Source organism: Schistocerca gregaria, chromosome 2 (assembly GCF_023897955.1).
Source record: "Schistocerca gregaria isolate iqSchGreg1 chromosome 2, iqSchGreg1.2, whole genome shotgun sequence".
Taxonomy (NCBI): domain Eukaryota; kingdom Metazoa; phylum Arthropoda; class Insecta; order Orthoptera; family Acrididae; genus Schistocerca; species Schistocerca gregaria.
In genome coordinates, this window is record NC_064921.1 from 989197759 (window position 1) to 989217540 (window position 19782).

General features: G+C 45.2%; 1 protein-coding gene across 1 annotated transcript in view; it reads left to right on the forward strand.

Moving 5' to 3' along the window:
- LOC126335483 (protein artichoke) overlaps window positions 1-19782 on the forward strand; it is a 326438-nt gene that overhangs the window by 243960 nt on the left and 62696 nt on the right. Inside the window, exons 8-9 of the mRNA XM_049998802.1 lie at window positions 7130-7348; window positions 18269-18552. Of these exons, the coding sequence (XP_049854759.1) occupies window positions 7130-7348; window positions 18269-18552 (503 nt within the window). The remainder of the gene's footprint in view (window positions 1-7129; window positions 7349-18268; window positions 18553-19782) is intronic.

Genomic DNA, 19782 nt, shown 5'->3' on the forward strand with positions numbered 1-19782 from the left:
TTTAGAGCGAATATAATAGTCTGACTATAAATGTGTTATTTGTGATGAAGAAAAAACGCTTGTATATGAGACATGGAGTCATAATACGTAAAGTTTTGAAGTTTAGAACATGTTATCGCTGTAAAACAATATCGTCTTCTGTTTGACATACTTCACATGTTACTCACTTTTTAACCTTTCCTCCTCCTAGCTGCGATCTGTTAAGACGCATGCATCAATGTACGTTTCTCTAACTGAGACTGACACTCATTTTTGCTTAAAACGCATGTCATATTATTTTATTTTGTAGGACTGTTGCCGTTGCTGTGTTATTGACAGGTTTTACAGTGGAAATGCAGGTTAGTCCGATTGTATGAATGCGAATAACCGGCCTGCACGATGTCTGTTTAGCCACCATTACAGCTGACTCAATGAGATCGTTACTAATTGTAGTAATTATTCGGAACCTGACTGCTGTTTCATTTAGGAAGTCCGATTTTCTAGTCCGAACAATATTGGCGCAGTTGAGAGATTCGAAGGTGATATGGTCGTGGAAATACGAAATCACGGCAGTTATTCCCGCAACTTACAATATTCCATGCGAAAATAGGGGTTTCTATTGCAAATGGTAAAGCCGTGAGGCCAGGGCCTCCCGGCGGGTAGACCGCGTCGCCTGGTGCAAGTCTGTCGAGTTGACGCCACTTCGGCGACTTGCGTGTCGATGGGGATCTACATCTACATCTACATCTACATTTATACTCCGCAAGCCACCCAACGGTGTGTGGCGGAGGGCACTTTACGTGCCACTGTCATTACCTCCCTTTCCTGTTCCAGTCGCGTATGGTTCGCGGGAAGAACGACTGTCTGAAAGCCTCCGTGCGCGCTCTAATCTATCTAATTTTACATTCGTGATCTCCTCGGGAGGTATAAGTAGGGGGAAGCAGTATATTCCATACCTCATCCAGAAACGCACCTTCTCGAAACCTGGCGAGCAAGTTACACCGCGATGCAGAGCGCCTCTCTTACAGAGTCTGCCACTTGAGTTTGCTAAACATCTCCGTAACGCTATCACGGTTACCAAATAACCCTGTGACGAAACGCACCGCTCTTCTTTGGATCTTCTCTATCTCCTCCGTCAACCCTATCTGGTACGGATCCCACACTGATGAACAATACTCAAGTATAGGTCGAACGAGTGTTTTGTAAGCCATCTCCTTTGTAGATGCACTACATTTTCTAAGGACTCTCCCAATGAATCTCAACCTGGTACCCGCCATACCAACAATTAGTTTTGTATGATCATTCCATTTCAAATCGTTCCGCACGCATACTTCCAGATATTTTACAGAAGTAACTGCTACCAGTGTTTGTTCCGCTATCATATAATCATACAGTAAAGGATCCTTCTTTCTATGTATTCGCAATACATTACATTTGTCTATGTTAAGGGTCAGTTGCCACTCCCTGCACCAAGTGCCTGTCCGCTGCAGATCTTCCTGCATTTCGCTACAATTTTCTAATGCTGCAACTTCTCTGTATACTACAGCATCATCCGCGAAAAGCCGCATGGAACTTCCGACACTATCTACTAGGTCATTTATAAATATAGTGAGAAAAGCAATGGTCCCATAACACTCCCCTGTGGCACGCCAGAGGTTGCTTTAACGTCTGTAAACGTCTCTCCATTGATAACAACATGCTGTGTTCTGTTTGCTAAAAACTCTTCAATCCAGCCTCACAGCTGGTCTGATATTCCGTAGGCTTTTACTTTGTTTATCAGGCGACAGCGCGGAACTGTATCGAACGCCTTCCGAAAGTCAAGAAAAATAGCATCTACCTGGAAGCCTGTATGTAATATTTTCTGTGTCTCATGAACAAATAAAGCGAGCTGGGTCTCACACGATCGCTGTTTCCGGAATCCATGTTCATTTCTACAGAGTAGATTCTGGGTTTCCAAAAACGACATGATACTCGAGCAAAAAACATGTTCTAAAATTCCACAACAGATCGACGTCAGAGATATAGGTCTATAGTTTTGAGCATCTGCTTGACGACCCTTCTTGAAGACTGGGACTACCTGTGCTCTTTTCCAATCATTTGGAACCTTACGTTCCTCTAGAGACTTGCGGTACACAGCTGTTAGAAGGGGGGCAAGTTCTTTCGCGTACTCTGTGTAGAATCGAATTGGTATCCCGTCAGGTCCAGTGGACTTTCCTCTGTTGAGTGATTCCAGTTGCTTTTCTATTCCTTGGACACTTATTTCGATGTCAGCGATTTTTTCGTTTGTGCGAGGATTTAGAGAAGGAACTGCAGTGCGGTCTTCCTCTGTGAAACATCTTTGGAAAAAGGTGTTTAGTATTTCAGCTTTACGCGTGTCATCCTCTGTTTCAATGCCATCATCATCCCGGAGTGTCTGGATATGCTGTTTCGAGCCACTTACTGATTTAACGTAAGACCAGAACTTCCTAGGATTTTCTGTCAAGTCGGTACATAGAATTTTACTTTCGAATTCACTGAACGCTTCACGCATAGCCCTCCTTACGCTAACTTTGACATCGTTTAGCTTCTGTTTGTCTGAGAGGTTTTGGCTGCGTTTAAACTTGGAGTGAAGCTCTCTTTGCTTTCGCAGTAGTTTCCTAACTTTGTTGTTGTACCACGGTGGGTTTTTCACGTCCCTCACAGTTTTACTCGGCACGTACCCGTCTAAAACGCATTTTACGATTGCCGTGAACTTTTTCCATAAACACTCAACATTGTCAGTGTCGGAACAGAAATTTTTGTTTTGATCTGTGAGGTGGTCTGAAATCTGCCTTCTATTACTCTTGCTAAGAAGATAAACCTTCCTCCCTTTTTTTATATTCCTATTAACTTCCATATTCAGGGATGCTGCAACGGCCTTATGATCACTGGTTACCTGTTCTGCACATACAGAGACGAAAAGTTCGGGTCTGTTTGTTATCAGTAGGTCCAAGATGTTATCTCCACGAGTCAGGATGAAATGATGGTGATAAGGACAACACAACACCCAGTCCCTGAGGGGAGAAAATCTCCAACCCAGCCGGGAATCGACCCCGGGCCGTTAGGTATGACATTCCGTCGCGCTCACCACTCAGCTACCAGGGGCGGACGGAGTTTCTATTCATTGTCAGTTTAACTCTCCAGTTAGAGCTAAATTTCTGGATACAACTCGTATTAGCACTTCAACACTACCACATATATTAAGTAGGAGTAATGCCACCTACATCATGTATAGAGCGAAAGATTACGTGTTTATCATCCATAAATCGGATGTGAATGTTGATTGTTTCTTAAAAGATCATATTCTGCTTTGTGTAAAAAGGAGAAGCGTTTACCAGCACGTGTCAGATTTCGACACCTGCACGATCTTGGCCTATCGATACTGCAGTTAATCTTTCTGTGCAGATGGAGCTCAGGTTGCTCGAGTTTCCGTAAGCACCATGTGAATATATAGTGACAGAAAAAAAATTAATACACCTGGAAAGAAGTCGATTTTGATCCGATGACGGAACATGGTACCTGGGGGGATAGTATATTTTGTAATAATGATTTCAACGTCTTCTGCCAACATATAGCGTAGTGGCATAGTTGCCAGAGCCCATCTGTGTCTACTCTTTAGTAGGGAATGTTCACAGCCATAAGGGTCAGTGTGGTGCAGACGTATGAAGCAAACAGGCAGCCACGACATGGAGACCCACTCGTGCTTCCTACAGCCAAATGAGCAAGTTTCAAGGGGGTCACTTTGTGGCCTTCCGAGTGGCTAGACGGTTCTTTCAGAGAAATGACGCACAACTCGGACGTGCTGCGTCAGTTGTGCGACGGTGCTGGTTAATCAAAAAGATTTCGGGCTTGCAGCCGGTCGTCGTTATCTTCCATCCACGATATTTCGACTGGACACCTGGCAGCCATCCTCAGGTGAGCCATCGAAGACTGACGAAGACGCCCTCCGTTCCGTAATATATAGCGTGCAGCGAGTATTCCGCGCATGCGTCAAAATCATATGGGCAGACGAACCACACCGCCCTCTAGCAGCGCCCTCGCTGGTGGAACAGCAGAACTCAGCTGTCTTCGGCGTTGTCAATTGCCGCGGCCATCGGAGTACTCTGACGTCTTCGCCTGGAGCAGATCTTAGAGATGACGGGGTTCCACGCATTATCTAGCTGGTAGCCATTGTCACGGTTGATAAGATTGTCTGTCATGCGAATTTCCACTGATTCTTTTAGGACGGAGTCCCAAAAGGATGATGCTGTGGCCAAAATTGTTGTCTTGTCATACTCCATTGAGTGTCCAGTGCAAATGCAGTGCTCAGCAATTGCAGACTTGCTAGGTTGCAAAAGGCGAGTGCAGCGCTGATGTTCAGTGCAACGTTCTTCTACTGTTCGCAATGTTTGTCCTGTATATGACATGCCACACTGACAAGGATTTTATAAATTCCCGCCTTCCGCAATACCAGATCGTCTTTCACTGACCCCAGCAGGTCGGAAATCTTCGATGGTGGACGGAAAATTACTTTCGCTTCGAAACCGTGGAGGATTCTTGCAATTTTGAAGGAAATGTTGCCAACAAAGGGAAGAAAAGATAAAGATTTAGTAGACGTGCTCTCTTCTGTCCCCACTCCCTGTTTCTTTGGCTTAATTGCAAGTGCCTTGCTAATTTTCCGAGTAGAAAATCCATTCTCTTTGAAAACCCTCTTCAGATGGGCAAGATCTTCAGGCAAACTATCTGCATCTGACACTACATGAGCTCGGTGTACAAGTGTTTTAAGTACACTCATTGTTTGCGATGGGTGACGGCAGCTGGACAAATTTAAATACAAATCAGTATGTATGGGCTTACGATAAATCAGCGGCCACGTGGACATTCCCACACCTGTAGACGAGGTTCTGGACGTCCACACAGCGCAGATGCCCGCCACGATCGTCGTGTTGCAAAGGCTCAGCAGCGGCAGATCACGCATACCTCTAGCTCGTCTATCACTCACGTCACAGCACTGACGCACACGGGGGGCTGGTGCTGTCAGAGAATCACTTGGAAGACGGAATGGCGAGCCCTGGTCTTCAGCGATGAAAGCAGATTCTGCCTGCATACAAGTTATGGTCGTTTGTGAACGCGTCCTACACGTGGTGAGCGCTGTCTCGTAAAGCGCATTCGTCCAAGACACACTGGCTCCACCCCAAACCTTATGGTCCGGGCTGCGATAAGCTACAACTCTCGTACACCATTTGTGTTTCTAGCAGTAATGCTAACCAGCACTCGGTACGTTCAGAATGTTGTTGGACTCGTTCTTTTGCCGTTCTTGCAACAGAAAGGTGATGTTCCAACAGGATAATGCTCGCCCACACACTGCCCACGAAACTCAACGAGCTCAAGACGTGCTGCCACTTTGCTGGCCAGCATGATCTCTGGACTTTTCTCAAATTTAGCACTTTTGGGGTATGGTGGTACGTGAAGTGATTGAGGCGACTCATCAACCAACAACTCTTGCAGCACTACGTGAACTCGTCGAGGAGGCGTGAAGTAACGTATCCCAGGAGAGTATTCGTCAACTGTACAATCGACTAAATGCCAGAGTTAGCGCATGTACTGCTGCCTGTGGGGGCTACACTACCTACTAATATGGATGTTTCAGCATTGGTCGATATCTTGTACCTCAGAATCACTTGTGCTATTCATCTGCGAATGTTATCATTTCATGTACCCCATAAGCACTGTTGCGACAATAAATCTTGAGTGAACTGGAAACCTCTAAAATGGTGTACTAGTATTTTTTCCAGCATTGTAGATGCGATGGATTCAGAAAAGCCACTCTCAATGCCATGAAGGGCAAAGGTTGCACATAGTATTCGAGGTCTCCATAACGTTGTCTTTCAAGTAACATGACAAGCCCACATGTTGCCCGGGATGCTCTCACCTAACTCGACTCTGAGTGTGCTCGACTGTTGCCCTGGTCACCACATTCTCCAGAACTCTCACCCACTGAAATCATCTGGAAATCTAGGAAGACAGAAGCTACTTGTTTACCTGAACTTCCACGCCCACTTCAATCACCACCTCCACGCAGATGGTCGCAGTATTTCATCTACATCTACATCTACCTGATTACTCTGCAATTCACATTTAAGTGCTTGGCAGAGGGTTCATCGAACCACAATCATACTATCTCTCTACCATTCCACTCCCGAACAGCGCGCGGGAAAAGCGAACACCTAAACCTTTCTGTTCGAGCTCTGATTTCTCTTATTTTATTTTGACGATCATTCCTACCTATGTAGGTTGGGCTCAACAAAATATTTTCGCATTCGGAAGAGAAAGTTGGTGACTGAAATTTCGTAAATAGATCTCGCCACGACGATAAACGTCTTTGCTTTAATGACTTCCATCCCAACTCGCGTATCATATCTGGCACACTCTCTCCCCTATTACGTGATAATACAAACCGAGCTGCCCTTTCTTGCACCCTTTCGATGTCCTCCGTCAATCCCACCTGGTAAGGATCCCACACCGCGCAGCAATATTCTAACAGAGGACGAACGAGTGTAGTGTAAGCTGTCTCTTTAGTGGACTTGTTGCATCTTCCAAGTGTCGTGCCAATGAAACGCAACCTTTGCCTCGCCTTCCCCACAATATTATCTATGTGGCCTTTCCAACTGAAGTTGTTCGTAATCTTAACACTGAAGTAATTAGATAAATTTGCAGCCTTGCGAATTGTACTATTTATCGAGTAATCGAATTCCCGGATTTCTTTTGGAACTCATGTGGATCACCTCACACTTTTCGTGATTTAGCGTCAACTGCCACCTGCCACACCATACAGCAATCTTTTCTAAATCGCTTTGCAACTGATACTGGTCTTCGGATGACCTTACTAGACGGTAAATTACAGCATCATCTGCGAACAACCTAAGAGAACTGCTCAGATTGTCACCCAGGTCATTTATATAGATCAGGAACAGCAGAGGTCCCAGGACGCTTCCCTGGGGGACACCTGATATCATTTCAGTTTTACTCGATGATTTGCCGTCTATTACTACGAACTGCGACCTTCCTGACAGGAAGGTGTCTGGCGTTGCCTCCAACGCCCCGTGTGAGTGTGGGACAGCTTTTTAGATTTGACGGACTTGCGGTGCCGCAGGGCCTCGACCTGTCCCTCAACTTCTTCCCGCGGCTGGACGAGCGGCTGCTGGCCAACGTGCCGGCGCTGCGCCGGCTCGACGTCAGTGGCAACATCATCGCAGACGTCGACCCCACGTGCTTCCTGGACACCCCGCAGCTCGAGAGCGTCAACCTGTCCGGCAACGCGCTCGTCCACATCCACCCGGTCACCTTCCGCAACCTCAACATGCTCTTCGAGGCAAGTAGCTCTTACATCATAGTTGTCGCATCAGAGGGTAAGTAGTCAAATTGTGTGCCCGCCCCGTTGGCCGTGCGGTCTAACGCACGGCTTTCCGGGCGGGAAGGAGCGCCTGGTCCCCGGTACGAATCCGCCCGCCGGATTTGTCTCGAGGTCCGGTGAACCGGCCGGTCTGTGGATGGTTTTTAGGAAGTTTTCCATCTGCCTCGGCGAATGGTGGCTGGTTCCCCTTATTCCGCCTTAGTTCCATTTTGTCGGCGATTGCTGCGCAAACAAGTTCTCCACATACGGGTACACCATCATTACTCTACCACGCAAACATAGGGGTTACGCTAGTCTGGTGTGAGACGTTCCCTGGGTGGGGTCCACTGGGGGCCGAACCGCATAGTAACCCTGGGTTCGGTGTGGGGCGGCGGAGGGGTGAAGTGGACTGCGGTAGTTGTCGTGGGGTTGTGGACTACTACGGCTGCAGAGGGGACAGAGCCTCTCCGTCGTTTCTAGGTCCCCGGTTAAAATACAATAAATACAATACAATTGTGTACTGTATCCATGCATGTCATCTAAAATATATTAACTAAGTACAATGGAAGTACAACAGGGAAATTTTGATTTAAATAATAAAGTAAGGGAGACTGCCGTACTTTGGAACACTTTTCAGACTTTCGCCTGTATTCATCCACGTAATATACAGGATAAGTCAAAAAGGACTTTACAATTTTGGAATGATATAGAAATTTGTTGAGAAAACTTACAGAATCGATAGATGTGTCATTTGGTAGCAAACAACCTCGCGTTTCACATAAGTTTCAAGTGTCATTTTGGCTCGATGTGAGTACCATTTGTGAAGTGGCGAACAACTCACCGGTATGAAACTTCCTGGCAGATTAAAACTGTGTGCCAGACTGAGACTCGAACTCGGGAGGTGCGTGAGTCGTCCTTGGGTAGCTCAGTTCGTAAAGCACTTGCCTTCGAAAGTCGAAGGACCCGAGTTCGAGTCTGGGTCCGGCACTCAGTTTTAATCTGCCAGGAAATTTCATATCGGTGCACACACAGCTGCACAGTGAAAATCTCGTTCATGGAACTCACTGGTAATCAGTCTCTTAGCACACTCATTGCAACAAATCGGGCGTAGCTTGTGCAATGGCAACGCAGATTCGATTTTTCAGGTCGGATAAATTGTTTGGTAGGGGAGGAACTTACACAGGATCTTTAATGAGATAAAAAAAAAAAATACAGTGGTGTCGAGTGCTCGGAGCGAGATGGCAATGCGACTTGCCCTTTGTGGCCAATCTACCGCCCTGGGAAGATTATCGAGGAAACCTCCATTTCCGTGACGAAATGAGGTGTTGCACCGTCTTGATGGTAGTGTACCGTCTCATCTCGGTCAGCTTTAGCGATCTGTGGAATAAAAAGTTTTCAAGCACATCCAGATACACAATACCAGTGACAGCAGACATTTAAATGTGCACTATGCTGGCGCTCCTGGTGGCGGAATGGGCTACTGATGCACTATGTGAATCAAACTTGAAGTTCTTTGCTACAAAATGACATATTTCCCGGTTCTGTAAGTTATCAAATAAATTTCTATATCATTCCAAAGCTGTAAAGTCCTTTTTGATTTATCCTGAATTTTCGTATTCCATCTTGAAACGATAGCATCCTTTTATGGAATTATTCTGGAAAAGTAATGATCTTCCAAATGTAAAACTCTTCCAAGGTACAACATGGTCATTAATAATTTCGATCGCCTCCCGTATTTTGCGTTCTCGCATCCACGGTTCTTTCGCCAGTACTCGTGCTTCCTGGAACCTAATAGGTTGTCGACAGTCACGATGGAGTTCCGCTATCGCCGATTTATTATGTTGCAATCGTTCATAGCGTTCGTGTTTTGCTACTCGTAAGCTGACAGGTCTCGGTGTTTCTCCTATGTAGGCAGCTCCGCACTCACACCGTAGTTCGTAAACACCTGCAGTGTTAAGATTGTTGGTGGAACCTGTCATTTCATGGATCCTGTGACTGCTCAGAAAAATCGGTTTGAAACCTCGTCGGCGGAGAACGTTGCCTAGTCGTTCACTGATGTCTTTTACACATGGTAAGTGTACCAGTGGAAGCGTCTCTTCTTTGCCTTCTTCTCGTGTTCTGCGCCCTTTGGTTTTAGCTACCTTTCTTATGGTGTTGTCATCACAGCCGTAGGCACGAAACGTGTGTTGTAGCTCCTTTAATTCTTCTTTGATGTTATTTTCATTGCTTTTGCGGTAGGCTCGGGCAGTTAACGTATGCAGAACTGAATACTGTTGAGCTGGGTGGTGGTGGCTCTCCGCGTGCAGGTACCGATTAGTGTGCGTTGTTTACCGGTACACTTTGTGTCCCAGTTTACCTTCGGCAGCTCTGTATATGTATACAAGGTGCCATTTTGTAAATATCGTGTGTGAACTTTATATTTTTGTGCAGGTAAACTGGGACACAATTAAAAGTTTTACAGCAGTGACGTCAGACATCGATAGTCTGTAATAAATACACTCCTGGAAATGGAAAAAAGAACACATTGACACCGGTGTGTCAGACCCACCATACTTGCTCCGGACACTGCGAGAGGGCTGTACAAGCAATGATCACACGCACGGCACAGCGGACACACCAGGAACCGCGGTGTTGGCCGTCGAATGGCGCTAGCTGCGCAACATTTGTGCACCGCCGCCGTCAGTGTCAGCCAGTTTGCCGTGGCATACGGAGCTCCATCGCAGTCTTTAACACTGGTAGCATGCCGCGACAGCGTGGACGTGAACCGTATGTGCAGTTGACGGACTTTGAGCGAGGGCGTATAGTGAGCATGCGGGAGGCCGGGTGGACGTACCGCCGAATTGCTCAACACGTGGGGCGTGAGGTCTCCACAGTACATCGATGTTGTCGCCAGTGGTCGGCGGAAGGTGCACGTGCCCGTCGACCTGGGACCAGACCGCAGGGACGCACGGATGCACGCCAAGACCGTAGGATCCTACGCAGTGCCGTAGGGGACCGCACCGCCACTTCCCAGCAAATTAGGGACACTGTTGCTCCTGGGGTATCGGCGAGGACCATTCGCAAACGTCTCCATGAAGCTGGGCTACGGTCCCGCACACCGTTAGGCCGTCTTCCGCTCACGCCCCAACATCGTGCAGCCCGCCTCCAGTGGTGTCGCGACAGGCGTGAATGGAGGGACGAATGGAGACGTGTCGTCTTCAGCGATGAGAGTCGCTTCTGCCTTGGTGCCAATGATGATCGTATGCGTGTTTGGCGCCGTGCAGGTGAGCGCCACAATCAGGACTGCATACGACCGAGGCACAACACCCGGCATAATGGTGTGGGGAGCGATCTCCTACACTGGCCGTACACCTCTGGTGATCATCGAGGGGACACTGAATAGTGCACGGTACATCCAAACCGTCATCGAACCCATCGTTCTACCATTCCTAGACCGGCAAGGGAACTTGCTGTACCAAGAGGACAATGCACGTCCGCATGTATCCCGTGCCACCCAACGTGCTCTAGAAGGTGTAAGTCAACTACCCTGGCCAGCAAGATCTCCGGATCTGTCCCCTATTGAGCATGTTTGGGACTGGATGAAGCGTCGTCTCACGCGGTCTGCACGTCCAGCACGAACGCTGGTCCAACTGAGGCGCCAGGTGGAAATGGCATGGCAAGCCGTTCCACAGGACTACATCCAGCATCTCTACGATCGTCTCCATGGGAGAATAGCAGCCTGCATTGCTGCGAAAGGTGGATATACACTGTACTAGTGCCGACATTGTGCATGCTCTGTTGTCTGTGTCTATGTGCCTGTGGTTCTGTCAGTGTGATCATGTGCTGTATCTGACCCCAGGAATGTGTCAATAAAGTTTCCCCTTCCTGGGACAATGAATTCACGGTGTTCTTATTTCAATTTCCAGGAGTGTAGCAGCAGCTGTCCACATCCAAAACCAGTCGTGCCCTGAGGAAGGCCGTTGCAATTCGGCCGAAACGTCGGTTTTAGTTTATTGTTGTTGTTAGTTTTTAGCAATGACGCGGCACAATGCCCAGAAGAATTTTAATCACTATGACGCCGTGCCGCGGAAGCCTACGCTCTTATAACACAGCTCCTTTGCTGAAACTTAGGGTATTGTAATGAGACCCTAATACATATAAGGGGTGGTCTAAGAGTTTTTGTTCCAAACCGTGCACTCCACAATCGGGTAAAATCACCGTGAGCATTAAGGTCATCATCGCACCGACGCATGAATTTGAAGACACTCATTTACCAAAACATCGTGTATTGCTGCGTGAAGAAGTCCGTAAGTGCCTGGTGCACATCCTAGTCCGACCTAAATAGTCGACCTTTGAAACGTCTTATAAGTGAGTAAAGGCGTGATAATCGCAAGGGGAGAGATCAGCACTATAGGGCGGGTGCCAGAGTGTCTCCTACTGGAGTTGGCCTGACTTCCGCGTTACGACATTTGCTATCAGGGGCCGAATCGTAAGCAGCACGAAACTTGACGCACAAGTCCACAGACGGTGACTATCGACAGACATGCTGCCCCAAGCACATTCTACACTCTCCGATGGATATCTGCTAGTGTTTGTCCTTTAGAAGCCAAGCAAATAAGAACAGCACGTTGGTTCTGTTTGGATGCATTTGCTAATAACGTCGTCTTAGTTCACGTTTGGTCACTTATCGCACGCACGTCGAAAAGAGACGAGTGCCGCGCTAATGCCTTTCCTACATGTCGGCGCTCATATACTCACGTCGGAGCCACCCTACGTTAAATATACGCTGCAGCAGCGCCCTCAAACGGAAACTTTTTGATCGCCCTTACAGTACAGTGAGAAGCACCCTCTGCCATGTACTTCGCAGTTGCTTGCAAAGTATAGCTGTAGATGCAGATGTGGCCAAAAAGAGTTTATGAATTAACTCCATTCCAATTTGCGGTTTCAAGGAAACGCAGATAGGTTGCATCAGCTACACTAAAAACGGTATGTTGATGCTCGTCAGCGACATCGCATTAGACCATCCTGTTGAATGGACAAAGGAAACTAAAAATATAAAAATTCTGTTTGTAACGAAATAAACTGACATTTTTCGTCGACACTGTGAAATGTTCCTTCCGTCCGTCCTCAGAACTTCGTTACTTCGCGTCAGAAGTCACGCACTCTTACCTACACTATGTGCAGTGCGAGAGACAAATTAAACGACGTAACTATGCTTCGCAGATTCAGTCAGAAACTTTCATTGGCGATCCTGGATTAATTGTCAGCTCTTCTGCAGCTACTCATCTCATTCTCAACTCGAGCTGTTCGAGACCCGGCCCATAAGGAATAGCGTTTCTCTTCAGTTAATTATCAGGCCAGCTGATACACGAGGAAATGGGGAATTCCAGTTGGAAATAAATAGGAGAAGCCTACCAGTTCCGGTATGCGCCTTACAACCAAGGAAAACATCCCGAAAACATTCGTCGGAACCGCGAGATTGGAACCATATTAATATACTTCTTGGACATCGTCCTTCGTCGAAAACGTTGTTTCAGGCAAAAATTAAAATGTTGTGAATGTGTAAGATATGTAAACGTTGTATGTTATATTGAACAGAGTCAAGTGTTGATGTCAACTACAGCTGTAAAATCAGTCTAAATAAGTGTCGCCAGCCTAGCTTTCACCTGTGAGACAGGGTTTAAATTTCACTACTCCAGTGTCAATAATTAAAGCAATTTAGTTTCACAAAAGGTTCCAAAATCCGATCATTGGTCTGGAATATATACACCGCTAACAGTTCATGTAACACCTTCACATAGCTCCAAACAACTTCCGTCGGTAAACTCAACCACAACAAATAGAAAATCCAACTCAGTATCAATAGGTCACATGACACGCAGAAAAACAGAACTTAAATTTCCATAAGAGGCAGCTGCACCAGGAAGACGCCTACCAGCAACTTACAACTGCCACCAACGCAAACTTTTTTTTTTTTTGGGGTGTATAAACTAAGTTTCGCCCAGGTTTCTATCTTCATTCATGTGGGAAATATAGTCTTGTGAAATAGTATGAATTTTGTAAAAACGCTCCGTAGGTTTATGATAGGGTACGGAGAATGACTAATGAAGAGGTGCTGGAAATGATAGGAGGGAGAAGATGAGTTTTGTAATTTATGAGAAAAAGAAAGGAAAGCTGGTTTGCTCGACGGTGAATGCATTGGAAGGATTGGTGTGTCGGAGGAGAACGATCATTGGAAGCAGAAACGTCCATAAAATATCTAGAGTAATGGATATGGAGCGATTATTTGACGCAAAATTAATCGTAGGCAAGGCAGACTCCAGACTTAGATTCATTAGATAGCTTGCATTACAATTGTCCATCCTCTTCTAGAGTGCTGGTGCGTGATATGAAATCCATAGAATTGACGGTAACATTGAAAAAGAAGAAGGGCAACATGTTTTTACCATTGCAAGAAAGGCAAGAGAGTGTAATGGATATGACATACAAGATGGGGTGGCACTCACTAAAACAAAGGTGTTTCTCAGTGCGGTGAGAGCTTTCCAGGAAATTTCAATCACCAACTTTCCCCTCCAGATGTTAATAGATTTTGTTGGCTCCAGTGTACATGGGGAGAAACAACCATCAAAATGAAATAATAGAAACCAGAGCTCATAGAGATAGATTTAAGTGTTCATTTTTTATCCCATGTGCTATTCGAGAGTGGATTTGTCAAGTAATAATCTGAAAGTGGTTCGACGAACCCTCTGCCAAACACGTAGGTGTGAATGGCAAAGTAGTCATTTACACGTAGCTCTACATGTGGCTTTAAAACTCTTTGTGAATCTGTTCATGGAAATTGAAAGCAAAACAAATAACATTAATGTTTTTAAATTTAGATTCAGTTCTTCCTCATTAACATTCCTGTAGCGATGCAGTCCTTCAACAAAGGAGATAGCATACAATACGTTCGTTCGTCCACCCTTGGAGTATTGTTCTTCTGTATGGGACCCTTACCAGTTGGGTCTGATTCAAGGGATTGAGAAGGTCAAAAGAAGAACGGCAAGATGCGTAACTGGTACATTTAGCCATCACGAGAGCGTTACAAATCTCATAGAAAGTTTGAAGTGGGACACACTTGCAGATAGACGACGCGCTAAACGGAAGGGGCTGCTCACTAAATTCCGAAATCCGATCTTCACTGAGGATGTAGAACATACATTATTACCGCCAACTTTCAAATCGCGCAATGATCACCATTCAAAGATAAGCGAAATTAGAGCTCGTACTGAGGCGTTCAGAGAGTCGTTTTTCCCTCGCGCGATACGCGAATGGAACAGAGGGGGAGGAATATGACTTTGGCACCAATTGTGCCCTCCGCCACACACCGCTTGGTGGCTAGCGGACTATATATGTAGATGTAGATTAGAAGAATCTTCTGGAAATGTAGTCAATCGATAAAGGGCCAATACTTGTATACAGTTCGTCAGTCTGGGATCTGTACAAAATAGGAATTATAAAGGAAACAGAGAAGATCTAAAGGAGAGGAGCATGTTTCGTCACAGGTTCATTTTGTAAGCGTGAAAACGTCATGGAGATATTCAGCCAACTCCTGTGGCAGACATTGCAAGAGAGGCGTTTTTCATCACACTGTAGTCTACTTTTACAGTTCTGAGAGCATACATTCCAGCTAGTATATTTCTTCCCCCTATGTGTATCTCGCAAAAAGACTATGGAGATAAAATTAGAGGGATTCGAGCCCATACAGAGAGCTACCAGCAATAGTTCTTGCGATCGATTCGCGACAGGAACAGGACAAGGTGGAAATGACGCTGGTATGCAAAGTACCCTCTGCCACACAGAGTAAGGTTGCTTCCTGAGTGTAGAAGTAGTCATTCAGAAATAAAAGAAGGAGAAGATACAAGATATTGTGAGTGAACTATGTGGAAATGAAGAGAGCAGTAAAAGTCATGAAGAGCAACTAAATGAAAACCTGTCTTCAGGCAGAATACATAATAAGACACTGCCAGGTAAAAAAATAGTGCGTCTCGAAAGACAACGTCCATTATGCTCTGATGACAGCGTACACTACCTATGGGATAGTTGAGGTACTGCCAATGATTTCGACGTCGTCTGGCAACACAAAGTGAAGTGGCATAGCTGTCTTTGTCAACCCTTTAATAGAGAATGCTCACCACCAGAAGGCTCATTGTGGTGCAAACGTGTGAAGTAAGCAGACAGAGACACAGTCACGCTTCCTACAGCCAAATGGACCAGTTTGAAAGGGGTCAGATTGTGGCTTTCTAAGTGGCGGGATGGTCCTTTAGAAGAAGTGCCACACAAGTTGGACGTGCTAAACTAGATGTGCAACGATGTTGGTAACAGTGGTCGCGTGAACATTCTTATACCAGTTGACAAGGTTTCTGACATCCTAGTAGCACAGACGCCCGCCAGGGAAGTCGTAATGTAAGAGCAGCAGTGGCCGGCCAGGGTGGCCGAGCGGTTCTAGGCGCTACAGTCTGGAACCGCGCGACCGCTACGGTCGCAGGTTCGAATGCGCCTCGGGCTTGGATGTGTGTGATGTCCTTAGGTTAGTTAGGTTTAAGTAATTCTAAGTTCTAGGGGACTGATGACCTCAGAAGTTAAGAACCATAGTGCTCACAGACATTTGAACCGAGCCATTTGAAGCATTTAAGAGCAGCAGTGGCAGATCGTCAGCTACCACAGGACAGACAAGATGGCTTATGAGCTCAGGCATGTCAGCTTGAACTGTGGCAAACCAGTTATTAGCCGTGGGACTGTGGCCACGCACATCGCTAGCTCGTCTTCCACTCACACCACAGCACTGATGTGCATGGATCGACTGGTGCTATCAGAGGATCATTCGAAAGATACAATGATATGCCATGTGCTTCAGCGATGTAAGCACGTTCTGTCTGCACGCAAGTGATAGTCGTTTGTACGTACTACATAGACCTAGTGAGCACTGTCTCGCAGAGTGTGTTCTAGGTACACTGGCCACACGCTAGGTCTTATAGTATGGGGTGCGACAAGCTTCAACTCTCTTTCACATTTGGCGTTTCTGGAGGGGACGCTAAACAAGGGTCAGTATGTGCAGGGTGTTGTTAGACCCATTCTTGCAACAGGAAGATGATGCGTTGTTCCAACAGAATAACGCTCGCCCACATACGGCCCAAGGAACCCAACATGCTCGGCAAGGCTTGCAGAAACTTCTCTAGCGAGCACGATCTCCAGACTTGTCTCCAATCAAGGACATGTGGGATATGAAGGGATGAGAATGACTCGTGCAACTCATAGGTCAACAACTCTCGCAGAACTATATGAACAGGTCGAGCAGGCGGGGCATAGCATATCCTAGGACAGTATTCGCCATCCACATGATCTACCAGATGCCAGAGCCAACGTCTGCATTGCGACCTGCGGGAGCTACACCGCATATGAATATGGGTGTTTCAGCATGGGTCGATAGCTGGTATCTCATAGCCGTTTGTGCTCTTAATCTGTAAATATAAACTTTTCATGTGCGTTGCAACAACGAAGCTTGAGCTTGAAACCTTCCCGTCTCCTCTATATCTCTTTTGTTATGCAACCTTCCCTTCTACAATAACCTATGAAACCTTCTCTTAGGATTTCTGTCTCATGCTTAATAATAACAATTGAAATCTTCGCTTTGAAATTAATTCTCTCTCTCAATAATAATAAGAGCAATCTTCCCATACAAATTCAATTGCTGCTTATTAAAAGTGATTTTCTGATTATTTCGACGAAACGTAGAATGTGTCGTCGTCGTAGCACTCAGTCGTTACCTGCAATAACCCAAAACTGTCCCTTACCTTTTTCACTATTACTGGATCGCCATCTGATTGCTACATCGAACTGCGACATGAATATACTTCCTGTTTTACTATATTAGCTGCAGGTGGGCTGTCATAATAAGTCGCTGTATTTATTACCAAAGCTGACGTTATTCTTTAATAGCAAAACTGACGTTATTCTTTAATTAATTTGACTGAAGTTACGTAATTCATAGTTAAACTTTTTCTTGACAACAATAAAATTTTCCAAAGTTTTACGTTCATGGTTTATGGGCTCGATTATGATCAGTAATGCAGTATTCCTGGCAAAAGTTAATTATGTTCTGAAAACTATTCTTCAAATATTTATTGTTGGCAATGAAATGATTTTCAAACGTTCAAATGGGACTTGCTTGTTACAATAATCTTACAACTAGCATTGCGCAAACATACCTTCAGTAGTCTTGACTTTCTCAAAAATAAAAATAATAATAATAATAATAATAATAATAATAATAATAATAATAATTCAATAATATTAGTTCCTCTTATGATAATAGTTAGCTGATGTCTCTGTACATCCGTTTATAATCTCTTATAAATCATAGCTGGTGGCTGGCAGGCACACCGCTCCTCTCAACCTCTCGCTTCAGACCTGCTACCGACACGCTTCACATCTCGCTTATTACTGACTTACTACGAACGCTAAAGTGCGGTCTCTCCCGCCAACAATGCTTTCTGGTGCAGACAATCCCTGCTACCATCACAAAATGTATCAATGCGCTGTCTTTCCTGCTATTTTCTTAAAATATATCCATAAGCGGTCTCTCCCGCCCTTTTTAAAATTATACCGATGTGCGGTCTCTCTGGCCAACAATACTTTGGTGCAGACATTCCCTGCTACCACAACTATTTCCAAAATGACAAATATTAATTATCCCTACTTAATCCTATCAATAAAATACAAACATCTTTCATAAATTGTGGTTTGACAATAGACGATAGAAATATACACATCTTACAAGCTAAACTGAAAGCTCTAAAGTGGCATACTAATTATTTTCTGGCGGCATAATAAATGATAATAATAGCCTGTCACTGATATAGTTTGTTGGTTGTGGTGCAGGTCGACATGGCCAGGAACCGACTGCTGGAGCTCCCTGCGCAGCTGCCACAGGGCCTGGAGCACCTGCACGCGGCCAGCAACCAGCTGTCGTCGATGCCGGCTCTGGCGCTGCCCGCGCTGCGCAGCCTGGACCTCACGGCGAACGCCCTCTCCAGCATGCCCGACATGCGCCGGCTGCCCCACCTGCGCAAGCTCCACCTGGGCCAGAACCTGCTGCAGCACCTGCGCAGCACAGATATGGATGCCCTCGCCAGCCTCGAGGAGCTCGACCTGCACGATAACCGGTGAGATCCGTCAGCAGTGAGTTATTTCACTGGTAGGGGTGTAGAAGAACTGAAGTTTAGCCTCTGTCCATATTGAGATCAACGCTGTTCACACTCATAAACAAGCTGCATATAAGAAACTTCCTAGCAGATTAAAAGTGTGCCCTGGACCAGGACTCGAACCCAGTACACAGTTTTAACATGTCAGGAAGTTTCATATCAGTGCGTACTCTAATCCAAAATGGAAAATTCATTCAAGCTATACATATCTGACATTGTTTTCATTTTTTGTAACACAATTACTCATGCTGATTTATAAATCTGAAAGCCGTTTTGATCTATTACATTAGATTTCGAAGATGTCAATACAAACTTTTATTTTTCGAGGAATTCCACATGTCGGAAATTTTTTCATCACATTTCGTTATTTTTCATGCAATACTTTAAATTGCCCTGGCTGGAACTCCAATGAAACCGACGTCGTATACGATTTTTATATACATCTAAATATTTTTGAGTTCATTTACCATTGACTGACGTCATTCAAAGTCTTATTCCAAGCGTCAGTGTAGGACATAGTTTCTTATGGCGAAAGCAGCCAAACAGAAACATTTAGCAGGTCTATTAAATGGTTTTCCCAATTTAAGTTTTTATCAATATGTATCCCTATGAACTTACAATTTTCTACTTTATTTGTTATTTCATATTGATATTGTAGGTTAATATGTTGTGGGATATTTTAGACGTTGTAAAACTAGATTAAGTACATTTTTCAAAGTTTAAAACTAGCCCATTTGTACAAAACCTTTCAGTAACTCTCACAAAAACATCATTTACTACCTTTCCTCTTTATGCTTCTTTGGTTAGCTTTACAACGATGCTTGTATCATCTACAAACAGGGCGAAATAATTATCCCTGTTTTTAGCCATTTAAATGAAATGGCAGATCGTAAACATAAGTCCAGAACACTAGTGGGCCAACGATCGAACCCTGTGGAATTATCTTTATAATTTCTCCCTAAACAGTTGATGTAGTGTCCCTCTTTACATTACTGGGACATCCTGAAGGTAACTTTCTTCATTCTGTTTCTTAACTAAGCACCCAATCAGGCTTTGATTATTTGCAAATTTGGAGTACTGTTTTGCTTTCTCTCTGAATTGTTTGCACCAATTTCTCATCTATTTTTAAAAAGTATTTATTAAAAATAACTGCTACAAATGGACTGTTTTTACAACGCCCTTATTCTCCGT